This window comes from Onychostruthus taczanowskii, unplaced genomic scaffold (genome assembly GCF_017590055.1).
Source record: "Onychostruthus taczanowskii isolate IOZ18803 unplaced genomic scaffold, ASM1759005v1 scaffold1, whole genome shotgun sequence".
NCBI lineage: Eukaryota > Metazoa > Chordata > Aves > Passeriformes > Passeridae > Onychostruthus > Onychostruthus taczanowskii.
In genome coordinates, this window is record NW_024496525.1 from 16,208,320 (window position 1) to 16,226,934 (window position 18,615).

Below are 18,615 nucleotides of genomic sequence, written 5' to 3' on the forward strand. Positions count from 1 at the left end.
CAGAGAAAAGTTGGATTGTGAGCATAAGCTAACAACATTCAAATGTTACTGTTTCAAAGAAAACTTCAAACTGCCACAGAAATTTTTGTGTAGTCCTGACATTCTTTTCCTCACCAATACATACAGATTTTTAATGAATTACCAAGTGTTAACAGAGGGCTCTGACTTAGACACAGGAGCAACTGGTTTGACCCTTATCTTACCCTGTGTATTCTTTTTTGCTCTGCTAAAGTCACTGGAGACTCTACAGATCCTAGTCACTGGGAACTCACCACAACAGCTCTTTGCAACGATAAACTTTGAAAGGATTTGCTACAGCTTTCTGTAAGCAATTACAGAATTCTCTAAGGAATAAAAAAATCCATCAGTTAGGAATGGATAACACAAAACATTTCATGCTGACTTGAGCTAATTTTGCTATGGCAGCAGGCTAAAACTGCACACACTGCCAGTAATCTTTGCCAGTTATTCCAACCCAACTAAAGGACAGCAATCCTTGAATTTTACAGTACCTCAAATACTGCTGCCACAGTGCCATTAAAATATAAGACAGAAAGCAACAAATGTAACCAGCTCTTTGACCCACAGCATTCACATCATCTGGGTAACATACCAGTGATATAAGATGACAAAGCAGCCAACAGTGGTTGCTGTATCCAATCTATTCATGATAATTAGGCTGAATTAATTGAAGTGAATTTATGTTTACTCGCCTGGAAAAGAGGTCCTGCAAGTCTTCCAGCTAAAGTGGAGGTTTTTCTTCCTTGATACTGCAAGAAAGTTTGGGGTGGTATTTTCAGCACAGATTCAGTTACCCTGAGCAGCACAAGCAGCATCTGCTCCCTGCAAAACAGTATTAAACTTAGAGTTACCATTTTGCTATACCTCTGTATATGCCAAGGTATTTTTAAAGGTAATAATCAGGCCTTATCTGCTCAAACACATTCCAAAAATGTCATAATGATTACAAAGAGCCTAACCTGGTTACTGCAAAAAAAAAACATTCCAATCTTTTTTCACGTTTAAGAGTGAGCACTTCTTCCAAGTAATTCAGCTGCTATCACCTTCAATGGTCCGAAATTAGAGGCAAAGTTTTAACTGTATTTTCAATCTGAGCTTTTTCTATGAATTACAGGTTTTGGTAATTTTACATTATCATTAACATACTCCACCAATTATTTTGTGTGGCACAATCTTTGCCATTGTGGTCTAGAGTCAGTTCTTTACATTGACGTGAAACTGGGAAAGAAAACAACAATCTAGTAGAATCTGTTTACTGTTATGACTCCCAAATTTCCCAGTGGCCAGCTAAATTGGCTCCTCAGAAGAGGAAACAAGCTTCACATGGCACGTAGGGCCAGCTTTACTTACCCAGAGTTCAAGACAGATTGAGTGGAAGTCAAGTTAAAATGGAATAAATCAGATATTTGAAATCCCCTCGCTACATCTTTGTAATGGAGGATGGAGGCAATATAGCACCTGATTACAGACTGCTATTTAAAGGACTGGGAAATAATAGTAATTCCTTTAAAGCAGAGTCTCCTGTACCTGCTAGGCACCATAAGAACTGGAAAGGCACAACAGTTACATAGTACACAGACTCCTGTATACAATTACAGGTCAAGAACAACACACATCTGATCGTAATGATTATCCATGCTTGTCTGGGGCTTTTAAAAAAAATTTTAAATAAGGCTGTGAAGCTTCATATGTTTCAACATTATAACACTTTGACACATGAGCAAAATGCCCTGCAAAAAATCATCAGTAGCTCCTCAACAATAATCTGTATATCCCAGCTTAGTCCTTTTTGTACTGAGGTCTAAACTGCCACAGATTAACCAGGAGCTTACTGGAAGCTTTAAGAGAACAGACAATCTCTCCTGTGCTAAGTTGTCTGCGGTGTTCAAGTTTGTGCATTTACTGATTTAGAGGAACTGGTTCATATGACCAATACCACTCTACAGTGTTTACGACCAAGTAAATTTTCACATTTCTGTTGTGAACTAATAATGTAAGTTAAAAACATTAGCATTTTACCATGTCTTCTTGTCCATAGTCACTTGGACTACCATGTGGCGGTAGATATTGAGAACGCGTTTGCACATATCAGTGTGTTCATCCAGCAGAGATTTAAACTCATTTGCAGGTTCAAGAAAAAATATATTTGAAGAATTTATTATAAAAACCTGAAAGCAGAAAAGAGAGGATGTCATGATCATGCAACACTTTGATGTTTTCAGCAATTCAGTGGGTAGAACCAGGAAGAAAAAATCTGTAAAAGAAAATCTTTATAAGAAAAGGTTGTATATGCACACAGAAGTGCATGTTTAAATATGTCAGTTTGAAGTAATGATTAAGCAACAATGAGACTGACCTTTTCCCTATTTTTTCTACAAAACCTATTTGTATATTTTTGTTCTCTTAGATGATTCAACAAACTACTCAATATGATTAGTTTAATATGATGGGACAAAAATGTCCCAGTAAGAAGTCCACTGCACAAAAGTTCCATCCCTAAGCCAGGAACTGACCAGTACAATATATGGTAAACTGCTTGAAATAGTCCTGGTACACTGTGTGTGTCTCAGCATGACACAGCCTGTATTATGTTCTGAGAAACTAAAGCATTCATCCCACTGGGATCAGTAAGGCTTACCAAAAGCAGGAAACTCGACACGTTCCCAAAAGTGACTGACTTCAGTGGGCAGTAAATTAGGGCCTTCAGAATGAAAGTTATGAAAAAAAAAGTAGGAGTAGGCCAGGACAGAGCTGCAGAAGCAGTTACTGAAGTGTTACTATATTTTTATGTAAGTTTAGAAAGCACTTGAATCTCAAATCTAGATTTTCAATTATTTTTTTACATGTACAGGAAGTCATTGGTACTAAAGTCATAACTTCCCTCTACTGAAAGCTTTGGATTTTTAATAATTAAAAACTATTAGTATGCACTTTTACATTCACTAGCCTCAACTAATGAACTTAACCTACTCTAAATGCCTAGAAATAAGTCTACGCAAGCATTAAATGGGAAAAAAACTCAAGACAGAAGTCTTGGATTATTGATTCACAGGGAAAATCAAACATGGTTCCAGGTCAGGAAACCTCTCAAATTGAGACATGGTACTGGATTAGAATGATGTCTTGACTCTGTTTCAGGCTAAAGGAAAAAAAAAAGATATTTGGTAGTCAAATGAATCTTTGTCTAAAAAACTTCAACACGAATAATCTTCAAGACATTGTCAGATGTGTAAGCCTTAGTAGTATATTGCAAACAGATACAGATACTTTGTACGTTTTTTCTCAGTAACACTTCATATTCTAAAAAGTTGTTGAAAACAAAGATTATGAAGCTTAAATTATTTTAATGTATTTGAATTTAAAGGTGATTTCAATTACAAAGTTTATTTATATGTATAACAGTGTACACCACAAAAGAAAACTCTATTCATAAAATTATTCAAGCTGTAGTAAAAATGAGTTTTCCTTAGTATGGTCACACGCAGCAGAAGTGCATACAGTAAAGTGGTAAATGCACATTATTTTATTTTGTTTAGAATCAATTTTCTGCTGGATATAAGAACATTATGGAGGCTAGAGTAATATACCCACCTGTATGAATTTATGTGCACACACATATACATAAAATGCACAGACTTTATAACCATAAGAGTATTTCAAAGACCTTCAAATTATACGCTCCCAATTTTCCACAGCTTCATCTTCAGCGAAGCATTTTTGCTAAACATTTGAAATTAACATGATTTCTACCCTGTCAAACTGCCTAGAAGCTGTTAAAAAACTTCTGTTAGGGTACAACTGAACTCTTGCTTTCCTTAATGATATCACCAGAGAGTTATGGTGCCTCATCAACCTTTTCAAACTGCTGTAAATTCAGAAAAAGATTAAAAAACATCCCTGTACACCTTATTAATAGGACTAAAAAAACTAGAAGGTTGGATGTTTTGGCTTTTGTGACCAATAGTGTAAAAGCAAAAAGCCTCTAAACATTCTCATAAAAAGCTTAATTATATTTAAAGATGTTGCAGTATCATGAGGATTATTTTTTCTCTAATATAATACAGAGGAGAATGCATGTTCCAACGCAAAATTAATTTTTTTTTATTGTGTTACCCATCACTGGTCTATACATTGTCCTACTTCAGGTCAATAAAGATACAGTGAACCAGTGTCATTTGTCTAACCTTTATCATCATACTTGTTGCATATAAAATAATTTTAAAATTTAGAATGCTTTACAGATGCATGGGATTCCCTGGCAGAAATACTGCACTACATTCCACTCTCTATGTGCTGACAACAAGAATTTTAGGTAATTTCAGATAGCTAATTTAGATAAAATTAAATACCAAGTCTGTTTCATACCTGCAATACTGACTGCACTCCAGCTCGTACATTTTGCTCTTCAGTATCAATTTCAGATGTTTTATGTAAAGTGTCTTCATAACAGCCATTTCTTGCCCAGTTGGAATTTCTAACTCCATGACTGGAGTTCATCCCTTTTTCCTGAAAGATATTTTTTCTTAGAATTCCACAGAGTTTTAGACAAGTATTTTGGCTTTATATTAAATGAAAAAGTATATAATAGGTACTAAATAATAAACAACAGCAGGTAAATGCATCTGAGACACAACAATATTTCATGAGGCTTGTAGCAATTATCTTAAAGTCCCTGAATGAAGTAACTACTATTTTTGTCACCCTTTTATTTGTATACAATTTTTACACAGTTGATAATTAGCATACTGTATAATCCACATCTTGAAAACAGTTCATAAAATGATATGAAATTTTAAATTGAACTAAGCACATTAAAAAGCTACAGATAATAGATAAAATTGGTAGCTTGTCCATACAGTGTTTTACCATTGATTTTCCCCAATAAATGCTCTGACACCAAAGAAAACCACAAAGAAACTAGCAAGGAAGCCACTTCTCTGTCTACTGGTAGAATAATGCACAAATATTAACCAATAATATTTTACCTCTTCTCTTTCTTTTCCTTTCTCTGATGAATTATGGTCAACATTTTCATCACAATCTACAGCTGTGCACTGCATTATTTCTTCAGGTTCTTTCATAAATAAAGGTTTGTCTTCTTGTTGAATCCATTCTTGATACACCTTCACCACCTTCCTCATGGCAGCTGCTTCACATATCGGCAACAGAAATGCCTGAAAGTAGAAAAAGAAAGAAACAAAACACTGTTACAGTATTTGAAATAAGTTGGGCTCTATAATGTACAAGTTCGAAGAGATAAAGGTGGATAAAGACAGCCACTGTTGGATCCCAACATACAAACTATTGCCAAACTTAAATGTTTGCTCACTTTCTTCACATGTAAACTGAAAACATGAAAAAAACCCCACATTTAAACAAGAAAGCTTATCAAGAAATACTTTGAAAGATAAGAATCCATGTGGGCGTACCTACTTAGCACCTAGCCTGCTGAAATTAAGACCCAAGCACCCATCAAAATATGCAAAACAAATGAGCAGAAGTTTCTATTACAACATCTTTCATTCAGAGGATTTGGACAAGTGGAGTTAAATCAGCTCTAAATGACTATAAAAATTCAAGTGACACACAATACTGGTAGTCTTCTATCCTATTTTTAGCTAATTAAGATTTTACAAAACAGTACCCTTAAAGTGAATTACTCCCTGAAATATTGTATTATTGTTTCTAAAAATCATGCATTTGAGTTGGTTTGATGGCTGATCAGTGCCCTCTTCAGAAGGTTTTCTGTATTGGCTGTGCTGGTAACAAGTAGTCGTAGACCAGAAACTTTTAACACTAGTCAGATTTTAACTAACTACAAATACATTTACCAGAGACCATGATGCCCTAATTATACATTTAGAAGAACAGATAAACTACACTAACACACAGTTTTACAGGGTCTGTGCTGTGACTGTTGAAAACTAGCTGTCCATGTCTTTAAGGAGGGCCCACTTAACACAGGTTGTACATTCACTTTGGAAACAGAGATTTCATACCAATTATCACACTAAAAAGAATTCAGCTGTGTATTACAGGATTAAACTGACAAGTTCAGTCACATACTTCCTCATCAAGTTTAACATTCTCCTGCAAGTCCATATAAATTTTTTGTACCCTCAAGCCTAAAAGGCATGAAACTATTTCTCTACAGACAATCTTTCCACCACCCTGTACCACTGAAACCTCCTCTTGACAGGAATAACTTAGTCCTCATGTTTTAGAAACATTACAAATATCTTATGTATTAGAAATTAGTTTACACTGAAAACTCCTGGCTAAATAATGATGTAAATAAGATCTCATAATTGGACATGAAATCCAAATCATCTACATAAACTCACAGAGTGACTTTTAAAAAGAATAAAGAAAATTGCCTTTGCTTCTTTTCACTGCAGGGACAGTGAAAAGTAAACCACTGATAATTTATACTGTACATTCAATGGCTCAGACTCTGTAAACCCTTGAGTGTCAGCTGAATTTGGATAACTCTGCTATGTCCTTCAGTAATGTGTCCAAACTCTTGAATACAAGGGATGTGGATAAGCTTCTGGCATTTATTCGCCTCATTCAAAAATATTTACTCCATCCAGATAAACAAGTTTTAAAATGTTCAGCTTTCTGCTATTTAAAGCAATTAGTGTTGTGCATTTAACTTGAAACTTAGTATATCGTTCTTTACTATTATTCAGAAATATCTGTTTGTCTTTTGATCTATAGCATGGGGCATAAAGAAAGTTTATCTTATTCTATTCTCCCACACTGAACTCTAAGTTACTATTAATGAAGACTCCATATTCTGGCATATGTTCTCAGTTTAAATTTGTTTTAATAGTTTCCAGTAGAGAAATACTATTCTGAGTATGCTCAGCTAACATTTCTGGTTGCAGTGAAGTTAGAAACAGAAGTTGCTACCTTTTATAGCCATCTGTCCTACACTTCTGATGAACACTATCAAGGAAAGGACATTTGGATGCTTCTAAAACAGCTCTGTAACAGCTGCAGACTCCCACAGGAGGCTTCTGTTAATATGGTTGGCTGTGAGTTCTAATACCTACAGTGTTGATGTATGAAAAGATTAAACATTCCCATCTAAGGGGAACTGTGAAGTCCAAGTTAAATGTTGCTAAACTGGTTGCTAAAGACATAAAATTAGAAAAATCAGAAACTGGGGGCATTCTACACAGAATGTATTTCAGAATGTTAGCTTCTTGATTTTTGAAGGCAGGATGACAGAAAAAACCTGTAACTTGGTATAATGTTCTGCTTAACAAGTGCTCTTGAAAGAAAACCATGACATGATAAAAATATACAATATAATAATCAAGATTCTTGCATTCTAAAGAGATTTTTTTACCTGTCGAAAAATCTCAGTTAGAAAATTAACATTGTTTCTTTTAGAAGAGAAGACTTTCCGAACAATTTCAATATCAGTTAAATGCTCTTCATCAATACTGCAGAGGCTGGAAGAACTTGGTTCTCTCTCTGTTAGAGTACTTGTATTGGAATGAGATTGTTCTGGTTCTGCATTTCTATCCTGCTTATCAGTACTGTCATTTTTGCTGTCCTCCCTTGAAGCCATGCTAGCAGCTGCTCTCTGAAAAAAAAAATTTAAATATTCCATAGGTCATTTTTAGTACAGCAATAAATCAACAGAATTTAAGTATAATTTAAACAGCACAAAGAATTAAAGAACAAACAAACAAACAAAATTACTTACTTCATTTCAAGGCTTGTAATGTCCAGTTGATTAAAAACAAATCACAAAATTTGAAAAAAGAAAGTAGCATTGCAGGTCCTTTCAAACTGAATTACTAAACATACAATTTGATTAGAAATTACTGTTTTTTTTTAAACTTTTCATTAGTTGTAATTATTGGAGGAGAGCACACTGCTGACATAACAGTTAAACCAAAAACATGAAAACAAATATATTTTTGTGTATTTGGTTTTACCTGAATATTCTTTGGCACATTTTCACCTTCCATCCCAGGAATATGAGGTCCTGTATGAGGTTTTGGCTCAAGCCAGAAGGACACCAACCATCGAATGACAATCACACGAGCCTTAATGAAAGGTTCCTTTGTGCAATAGATTGCCTCATTGGTTTCAGCATCTTTCTTAACTATTACGTAGTGTGGCTTTGGTCTCATTTGTGGTATATCTGTACGAAAATACAACATTTTAAAAATACAGGCAGAGAGAAAGATCTGCATAAGAAAGAAATCCTAGAACCATAACCAATACAAATGAACTTCCAGAGGTGCAGTTTTGTTGCTTTCACTGTTGCACCACTCATTCCAAGATGCACTGGGATGGATGCAACAGAGAAAATGTCGAGAACATGTAAGACATCAAAATGTAAGACATCAAAACACTTGAATTTTCTCCTGAAGGGATACAACATGTTAGTCCAAAAGAAACTTATTTCTGATATGCAGAACCTTTAATTTTTTATCTGAAAGTGATTTCTATAGCCTTACATTTTTGCTTACATTTTTGCTTACATCCCAAACCTATGTAAGTAAACATATTTCATTATCTTCAGGTTCTTTCAAACTACGTTATACTCAATATTTGAAGATAAACTTCAGCAAACTCACTTCTTCAAATTCTCATTGCAAACAACAAAGTTCCAAGTAGCAAAATAACTGTCAACTAGACTACAAGAAATCTACTTTCATATAAAACTAATATACTGACAAATCAAATCATGGCAACAGTGGGAGATATGTAATTCCAAAATGCAAATGCAATAAACACAGCCTCTTCTGGCCCTGCAAAAGGATAAAGATGAATAGAACAGAGAAATCCTGCTGCAAAGCCACATGAGCTTTGCAGTTTCACCTAGGGCCCCATTTGCACTGGCTAATTTTGCTGGACTTTGCTGCCAGACCACAGGCACGTACATTTTCCTATGACTTAGCTGCAAGATGACTCTGAGGCTTCTATACTGGCTTGTAGGGAATGTAATGAAGGATGCTCAGGGGTACATCAGCTGGCAGGAACTGTGATTGTCTGGGGACTAGAACTGACAACTCCATTTTCGCCATCCCATGATGGTTCAGAACTGTTTAGCTTTTCTCGTTCTCTATTGCGCTAGAGTCATCGGTACTCCTGAATCTGCTTCAGAAAAAAACCATGAGAGTACTTAACTCAAGGTGGATGGAATTAACTTATGTGGTAAAAGCACTACAAAGATGGGGGACGCATGGATAACATTTTTTAATTGTGCGTTTTTCTATGACTTAACAGTGCAAAATGTCATTTCTGGGTTTTACAGCCCAAGACATGGTGCAGAGTAGTTCTGCATTACCATCATCAACGTGAAGCAGCAACGATACTTTCATATGCAAATGACATTTCTCTGAAAGTGGTATGCCAACCTACCAGTCCTAGTCCTATAAGGGCAAATATGAGGTATACTCCAAAACAAAAAGACAGATATTAGTGTGAGGACTGATTATAATATGTGCTGTCAGGACACCCTGATGCTAGTGTTTCAGTATCATGATTTCCATCTAGTGACAGCAAAAAAAACCCCAGGAAACTGATACTGAAACAAACACAAAATAAACAAAAATCCAAACCAAAAAACCAACTAACCAAAAGACGGAAGCATGGAAAAATGATGGTCCTATCCATAAACAGAGTGACAGATTGAACAGAGACAGTTATGTCAGCACTGCCTTAACTCTTCTGTAGCCTGCAGTGCATGAGCAAGAGAAGGTTTCCATGGTTTTACAGGCCAACCAGAAAGCAGTTAAAGGATACTAATGGTGAGAGTCAAAGAAGATTTTAAAAAGTCACACTGAACAATACAAAGGTATTCCCTGACTGTATCTTCTTAAAGCAAAGTCAAGAGTTGTTTTAAAGGATTCTGTGTAACTTTGCCAGTTTATGATGACAGAATCCAAGAGGGACAAATCTGGACAGCAGTGAAGAAATAATCAACTATTGTCTAAGCAATTATATTATGACAGCCTTTTTAAGGCATCTAAAGTGCAACCAGCGTATCTGCCAGACTGCTGTAAAGATTCCCCTGTTACCATTACAAATACACAAGATCCAGCACCCAAACTGAGGATATCCACACTGGTTTATCTCAGTGTCATTTCAAAAGCCACATACATAAGTAGTGATAGACCCATCATGATGCTGCTAAACTGAGGAATGTTTCCTGTATGACCTTCAAAACTATATCCACACTTTTCAATGAAAGCATTATTTTTAAACCCCATGATTCTTGCGTACCGTGTACCTAAGTACATAACAAATGCACAGAATACTCTCTGACAAGTTTACAAATGGTTTATTTACTGCAAATAATAAAACCCCAGCACATTGTTTTCATTCTGTGGAAAGCATCAGGTTAGTAAGAAAATTAAAAATTAAGGTATCTTAAACAAGCATGTGTAACAGTACAATCTGTGAAAAATGAAGAAATGCCTGGTAGCACAGCATTTAAAGATGGAAAAGTCAGTTCTCTCCAGCATCTACTAGCATTCAGCAGAGCACAAAGGCTGCAATACTGGCAGTATTTTCAGAAGGACAATAAAACATGCAATAAACATGTTTTTGCAGCACACTGTCTCCTCCTTGTTTCATGATAACCTCTCAGAACATCCTCTTTCTATAACTTGTTTCAACTGCATTATGCGCTGCAGCTGCTTCTCAAATGTATCCTCCTTCCAGCTGCTTCTCAAATGTATCCTCCTTCCAGCCGCTTCTCAAATGTATCCTCATTCCAGCTGCTTCGTGCATTTTCAAATTCTGTCCATCTTGAAAGAAGGTATCAAGTCTTCAGATGAGAACACAGACATAAAACCAAAGCAAAACAGAGCTTGTTAGATGGACTCAAACAGCACAAGAGTAAATATTCCCTTTCCCCAACTTTCCATTTTTTCTTTCTGTTGTGTTTTGGGCTTTCCCCACCCCCTGCCCTTCCCCCTCTGGGAACCTGATGTGAGCTGATGACAAAAAGAAAAGGAAGCTGAAGGTGCTGGAAGACATACACAGGGTAGAAAGTGAACAGGCTAGCAAAACACAATGCACGCCTGTAAGCTTTAACCATGCCTAATTTTTAAGACAATAAAGGCTTCATAAGGAATGAAGAGGTAAAGAGAGCCGTACAACAGCCCCCATTAGTGTCTCCCTGTAAAGGAAGGAACCTATCTAAATGGCTTGGAAATGGCACAGAAAGGCACATTACTATGACAAAAGAAGGAATGCCCCTAGAATATTACTGCAGTATCTGTAGCTCTTACTACACAACTTCTAACTCAATCTCAACAGATATTTAACAAAGATTTTACAAACAAAACAAACATTAAGGAAAAAAAAAAAAAACCCAAACCAAACCAAAAAAAAAAAAAAAAAACCAAAAAAACAAAAAAAAAAAAAAAAAACCAAAAAAACAAAAAAAAAAAAAAAAAACCAAAAAAACAAAAAAAAAAAAAAAAAACAAAACAAACCATAAAAAAGCAAAAAAAACCCAAAAACAAAAACAAACAAAACAAAAAAACCAACCAAACAAAAAAAACCAAAACCAAAACAAACTCTAAACAAAACCAAACCAAACTAAAAAAAATAAAACAAAAAAAAAAAAAAAAAAAAAACCAACCCCCTTTAAAAAAAAAAATCCAGGGGAATTTTTAAATCAAAAAACACAAAAACAACCCCTCTCAAAAAAAAATCTCATGGGAATTTCTAATGCTGTATTTGTCTTCTAAGTCTGTAATACTAAAGCCAGAATTTGGAGCCACAATACTTAGCCTTCTTGTAACTGGAATGCTTGGTGCTTGTTGCTGTAGGCAACATACTTATCAGGAAAGCAATCTCAGTGCAGTAAACTGTCTCCAGTAAAGCCCTGTGTCAATGCTGGCTTACTGAAACTACTGTTCTGATTTGTACCTCACGACTTCTCCTAAATAAAACATTACACCAGTAGCATGAGAACTGTTCTTAGTAGCAGGCTCAGTGCCCAAGTTTACCCTGCCTTCTGCCTCAAGGCTGTAAATTAAGAACAAGCACAGGATTATTTTGAATTAGTTTGGGAAGATGCATGCCAGAGAAGAACATATTTGGGGAGAAAAAAATATTCAACTTACCAATGCTTATGTTGTTTTCATCACTGTATTGTTCCAAAAGTCCTCATTATAGTTGCTCCCTGTGCACAGTCTAAGGCACTCACAGTAATTCTTGGGATCTGTGCACATTTCTTCTTGTTTCTCATTGTCCTCTTCTTTACTAAGGCCTTGGAAGTTTCTTGTTTACCATTCACAGAAAAACAGAGGACTACAGTAACACTTCTGTGGAAGACTCAATCAAGATCTTCACAGAAAGAGAAAAACAGCATTTCCATATTTCTTGTTCTGAAGCAACAATCAACAGTAGGTTTGCTTTCTCAGCACCGCTTACTGTCCCTCTTGTAGCTATTTTATCACTCAACCTCTTCAGCATCTGCGCAATAACTCTCATTCTACTGTTACTTATGGCTGTATTTAGACTGGTTCTTCTCCTGTAGATGAGAAAGTCCAGTGTTTGTCTTTCCCAAGAGAACATGGCTTTGACACAATCATCTCTCAAATTTTAATAAATGTACATGGACCAGAAGAAGCTAAGACCTTTTCAACAAACTTCCCCAACAGCCTAATTTTAGAATATGGAATTGTATCTGGAGATTACTACTCTGGAGAGTCCTTCTGAGATGCTGCATGAACAGATAAGAGGAATGGTGATGTGACTGTATGACTGAAGTGATGAAATGGTAACTTAAAGCCTGTGTACAAGGTATTGCTTTGCAAAGAGGAGTCTTGAATTCCGTTGGCCTACAGCCAACATGTGTATGGGTGCATGCAAACCTGAGAGAACAAAATCAAGATTTGCAAACAACATTCTGGCTTAAAATGGGCTAAAAGCACGGAGTAAAACTCAGGTTTGCTTAGAAAACACTGAATATTCCACTCTTTATATGGAAAGATACATTCTAGCACCATCAGCTTTGAAGACTGTGCTAAACCCTAGCATCATTTAGCATCTGTGCTAAACCCTACTGCAAGGTCTTGATAAATAAAATGAAATTGGCACAAAAACCTAACTTTGCCCTTTCAGAAATTTGAACAAGCACTGTATAATCCAAACACTATGATTCTGTTCAGATAAAACTAACACACCCAAAGAATAGTACACTAACACCTTTTATTTTTGCAGCAGTGGTTTCTCTTCATAGCACAACTGATATCAGCAATGGTTACATTAGAGAAAGGTTTTACAAGAACATTTAATTGACTTCATTCAGGTTAACGGAGCAAGATTGACTCTAATGAAAGGGTCAGAGGCTTCCACAAACAAAGAACTCAAAATCATAAACAGGAATCTTAACATGTTCTTCCTTGGCAAATAATTTTGAAGACTGCCCTTCATGGGCAACACAACTCAAACTGAACATTGCTTTGCTATATTGTCTTGTTAAGAGTTAGAAAGCACAATTACTTGTCTCAAACATTGCTAAGGCCACAGAAGGGAGGAATTTGTGACAGGAAGGTGCTAATTCCAGGCCTGACAGAGGCAAGATCTGGTTAGCACACCCTGGTTATCACACTCCCTCTGTGACAGACTGTGTGACAAGAAGCACCTGCTTATATGCATATCACCGGTCAAAGAAATATCATCCCAAGTTACGGCAAGGCGGCATCTGCGGCCACCAATGGCCACCAAAGCTCCCCCAAACACATCCCTGTGGACACCTGGAACCTGGACTGTATATCAGCAGTACTGCTGTCCAGGTGTTAGGACATAGGGAGAAGTTTACAAAGCTTAGGAAGAATGATGTGTTAGGAAGAACGATAGTGGATACAAAGAATACAGAATTTAGGGGCCATAAGAACATTTGGCAGAAGATACGGAAGAAATTATTAAAACCATCTCAGCAATTCTGATGAAATCAGTTCCAGCTGGGTAAAAGGTAATTCCACACTGCATCACCAACCTAAGAAACCCACCATCCCAAAAGAAGAGAAAGACTGAACAAGCAGACTAATTAGCATAAGATGCATTTAACCAACAGAAGATGGAATACTAATTAATAAGAGAACTATATTACTTATTGCCAATAAGCAGTAATTCATTTGTTTCTAAAATGTACAAATACTGTAAAGATTTGACTGTGGACACAGCACCCCCTTCAGCACAGAACTTACTAACAGATGAACAAACCAGGACCCACACCCCAACACCAAGCCCAGGGTGAAGGCCCAACAAGACACCCCTGGATCCATGGGTGGTGACCAGCTTCTGCTTCCACTCTTTCTCTCTCCTTTTCCCTCTCTCCCTCTCTCTCTGTCCTTTCTTTCCCCATGCAATCAATGTTACAAAAAAAAAGTCAGTACTGTTGAACCAGCATTTGGTCTTGTTGTCACCTTAACTTGGGCAGAGGCATCTCTCACTAATCAGATCATAACATTAGATAAAATGTAATGATTTTATCAGCTGTGTTAACACTTACCAAGTATAGGGTTATACAAGCTGGTCTCCTTACAGATGTTTGGGAAAATAGAAGGTAAGTAGTATTTCTTAAAATTTGAGAATAAAAATGAAAATCCCTTTTCCTGGTTTTCCTTGTTCTTCCATTCTAAACTCTTAACCTTAAAACAAGAATTTGGACAAAGTAAATATCTACAAGTAGAAGAAACAAGTAACTGATGAAAAGTCCTCATTTACTTTGAAACAAAATCATATATATTTTAATAAACAGTTTTAGAAAGATGAAACAGAAACTAGCTGGGAAATGTCAATGAAACAAAGACCATTCTCTTCCAAAATATTGTTTCAAAATGAACTTGAACACACAAAATACTGAAACCAACAGAAATACACTTGCTTTTGCAGTCATCTTGCCAAAGCAGGGAGCATGCCCAAATTGACTGGTTTTAATGAAACTGATTTTATATTTCAAAATGTTTAATAAAAAAGAGTAACTACCCATGCCATTCAAAATATTTCTTTGACAAATTCCTTTTAGACATTTTGACTTACAAGTGTCCATATAGTCATTATAATAAGTATTTGGATTCATTTGTGTAATTGGCGACATCAAACAAACATTTTTCAACCACAAGCAGCAGAAGATACAACTTTGAAGTTCAGTTACACAAATGTACTTTCATGGATTGTGAGTGCTAAGCATTCCTCTTTATGAAATGTTTTCCTACATGGTAAGTAGTACCAAGCATGGTAAGTGATTCTCAAGAAATACAAGAGAATCCATCTTCTTGCAGAGCTAGGTAATCTACCAAATCTATCACAAATAATATAAAGGAAGACTCCCTTCTCTTTTTTTTTTTTCCCTTTCCCCTCTACTTCTCCATTTCTTACTCAAAGGCCACAGTTCTATTATGATTCACTTTCAGGGCAACAGATGTCTAGAGTGGAATATATATGCATATATTTCACCCCCAATATAACTCAACAGATAGCTGAGATATATATATAATTTAGTGACACAAAGTCCTTTATCAGAACTTAGTATCAAAGAACCTTGCAATTATCAGTGGCTTCTAAAGGGACTTCAGAGAACTACTTCAGCACTCATACAGCAAACAAGCTCTATGACACCTGCCTCAATGACTTATGGGAATTTAAATATAATACTACCAATTCATTACAGAAAAGGCAGTTGTCTTCGAAAATATAAGGGCTATTTTTCTTCAAAGTAAATAGCCAGCATTAAGCTAACCCTACAGATTACAAGTATGAAGACCTCTATTCAAAGTGGGAGATGCTGGAAGCAATAAAATGAGGCTGGAAATTATTCCAGCATGGCAAGTGCACAGAGAAAGATGGATAAAGGGAAGCCATGAGATGTTTAACATATATTTGTACACTGTCCACCTTCTCTAGCAAAACCTGTCTAAGTGTGAAGAAAAACTTATAGGTACCCAGCTGGGTTCTGAGGGACAAGTCTGACACTGAAGGCAGGACCAGCAACACCTACCATGTCATGCAGCACATGACAGCACAGCAGGCTCAGAAGCTGCATGTGCTAACTGGCCAGCAAATCAATTACACAACATGTAACAGCTGAGCCACAGTTTTTGACAGAAGATGTTGCTATGCCCCATACTGGCTGAGATCATGGAATTGTCAAACTCCAAAGGGAGGAACATGATGTGTCATGTTGCACACCATGGACTAAATACTCATTCAACTCTTCATTTTCTGCACACAGTTGATCCACTGGTTGAAGGCAACTGGACAGGGAAGGGAAGATGAAAATGAGAAGGGAGCTGAAATCAGTATTGCTAGAAGTGACTGACAAGTCTTGTTTTGCCTCCATGCTACAATCTGATGGAAGATCCTCTGGCAAAAGATCTAGGAATCTTCACACAGAAGACAAGGGAACATTTTTCTAGAAGAATTTGCTATTTATAAAAAAGGGAGTGGCAAGGAAGGATTCTTCAAAACATTTTTACATGCATTTGCAGTGTGCAAGTAAAAAACTTACTGTAAAGAGCAAAGAGGTGTAAATTGTTTCACACTTGTTTGCTTGAAAACTATGGAACGTACCTGAATTACCATGTACTTCAAAAGTGCTTCTAAAAAATAGCTTGTTAAATCTTCTTGTCCTTTATCTCCTGATTGCGGAGGAACAAGTGGAGTGATTTCTTCTATAGTCACTTGAGCTATTTAAAAAAAAACCAGAAGTACATTTAACATTTAGACCGTTTCTTCTCATGCGCAAACATCTATGAAGTTATGAAAGTAGAAATGCACTGCAGCAGCAGAGACACTCACAGGTAAAACAGTCCACCCATAGATTAATGAAAATCAGGAAATTTTAACTTCTAAACCACCATGGATCTAATTTCTTACATATATAAAAAGCACAGCAGACAATAAGTAGGTATTCTCTATGCACTTTTGGAACCTACCTGGCAACCCCAAATTTTTCAAATTTTTTTTTAAATTTTGTTTGGAATTTATGCAAACAATAGTGTAACACCTGTGCTACACAAATGCCAAATCTTTATATCTTTCACCATTTTCCCATTTAGCAGTTGATCAGTTACATTTCCTTTAAGTTTTACTATCTGTATCCTTCTTTGCCTCTGCAGTAAAGCTAGTTCAGAGTCAATTTTTCTCCTGGTCCTGTAGTTAGATGTTCACATTTCAATCTTTGCACTCTGAATTTCTTTGCACTCCGAATTTCACAAGATAACTCCAAAAAGGGCTTAAGTAGGTAGCAAAATTTTACTTGCAGAGCTATCCTGCCATGAAATTTGTCTGGTGTGTTCCAGCAAATTTAATTACTAGTCATGGAGATGCTGCTTTCCTCTACAAGCAATAAAATACTCAAATACTAAGAGAAGATGGAAAGAAGGCAAATCACAACATTCAGGGGAAAAAGCATTCAAGTTTTTAGTCCTATTTATGTGAATGCACAGTTTGCAGTTACATTCAAAGACACCATCCAATTGCAAATCATTAATAAATGAGCTTCAAATCCCACTATCAAGAATAAATTGAGTTAGGAGGCACTTTAATACTAGAGTGTACAAAGGAAAAACTGTCCTAAGAATCACCTTAAGAGAAAAATCATCCTCACTCTATTGATTAGAGCCAAAATAATTACCTTACCATTAAAAAAAACCAAACAAACAAAACCCCAGAAAGTATAAAAACCTCATCTCAGAATGGTCAAGCTTTTCCACACATGCAAACCTTTTAAGACCTCAAGTTTTGCAATTTACAAGGTCTGTTTCTTTTTGAAGATTCTAAGTTGCAAGAATACGACAACTTTAATTACCTGGTCATACACAGACACATTTGTCCTTACACACTGGCCTAACAACCACCCATTCTCTTGAAGGGCACACCAAAAACATCTTTGCACAGCCTGCTCCCTGGAGGATGAACAGAGCCAGTGCAAGTGTACAGCACAAGGAGAATTCACCTGTGCAAGTTTGCAGTAAATGCAGGATCCTCTTGCAATTTTTAAGAAATACACACAATTGGTCAGTTTATTTTCACCACTATGCATTAAGCTACAATAACCAACCTGGAGGGAAAAACCCCAACAACCACAAAAAACAACTAATTCTGAACAACAACAAAAAAGACAGAAATTGCTACAGAAGACCTGACAAACTGCTAAGAAACTCATCTCAGCTCCATTATCTCCCTGGGTATGTATGTGTATCAGTTACTTCAACCTCCTTCGTCTGTGACAAGATTTGAATTATGTTGAGGATTGAGTAATATTACCAAATTACTTACTTTCTTGGACATTAAGGGGAGGGTTAATGAGATTATCTAGTGTTCGGGGGCCATATTCAGACTGTGGTGATGAAAATCCAGGAATCAAGCAAGAAAACATCCATAATTGTTCTCTACTACAGTTATTTTGAAGTGCTTGCAGCCACAAAAGAAAGAGACGCACACCCTCTCGACGTATCTTAAAGGAAAAAACATGGAATAAGTTATCTTGTGCCAGAAAAAACAAAAAAGCATCTGTCCTGAAGGGAGAAGGGGAGAGATAAAAAAAAATTATGACAGACAGTATGACCCCCAGCAATCAGCAGAGTGAAACTAACA

General features: G+C 36.3%; 1 protein-coding gene across 14 annotated transcripts in view; it reads right to left on the reverse strand.

Annotated features, from left to right (window-relative positions):
• The window catches only part of RALGAPA1 (Ral GTPase activating protein catalytic subunit alpha 1), a 130,874-nt gene that overhangs the window by 97,283 nt on the left and 14,976 nt on the right, over positions 1 to 18,615 (reverse strand). For all 14 annotated transcript variants that reach the window (XR_005952605.1, XR_005952598.1, XR_005952569.1 and 11 more), the window contains exons 6-14: positions 18,298 to 18,475; positions 16,588 to 16,703; positions 14,528 to 14,666; positions 7,977 to 8,185; positions 7,379 to 7,618; positions 5,007 to 5,195; positions 4,387 to 4,527; positions 2,041 to 2,189; positions 714 to 843 (exon numbers count right to left, since the gene is read on the reverse strand). Coding sequence is in view for 5 of the 14 variants with exons in the window: in XM_041403903.1 (XP_041259837.1) it covers positions 714 to 843; positions 2,041 to 2,189; positions 4,387 to 4,527; positions 5,007 to 5,195; positions 7,379 to 7,618; positions 7,977 to 8,185; positions 14,528 to 14,666; positions 16,588 to 16,703; positions 18,298 to 18,475 (1,491 nt within the window). In the remaining 9 variants the exon portion in view is untranslated. The remainder of the gene's footprint in view (positions 1 to 713; positions 844 to 2,040; positions 2,190 to 4,386; positions 4,528 to 5,006; positions 5,196 to 7,378; positions 7,619 to 7,976; positions 8,186 to 14,527; positions 14,667 to 16,587; positions 16,704 to 18,297; positions 18,476 to 18,615) is intronic.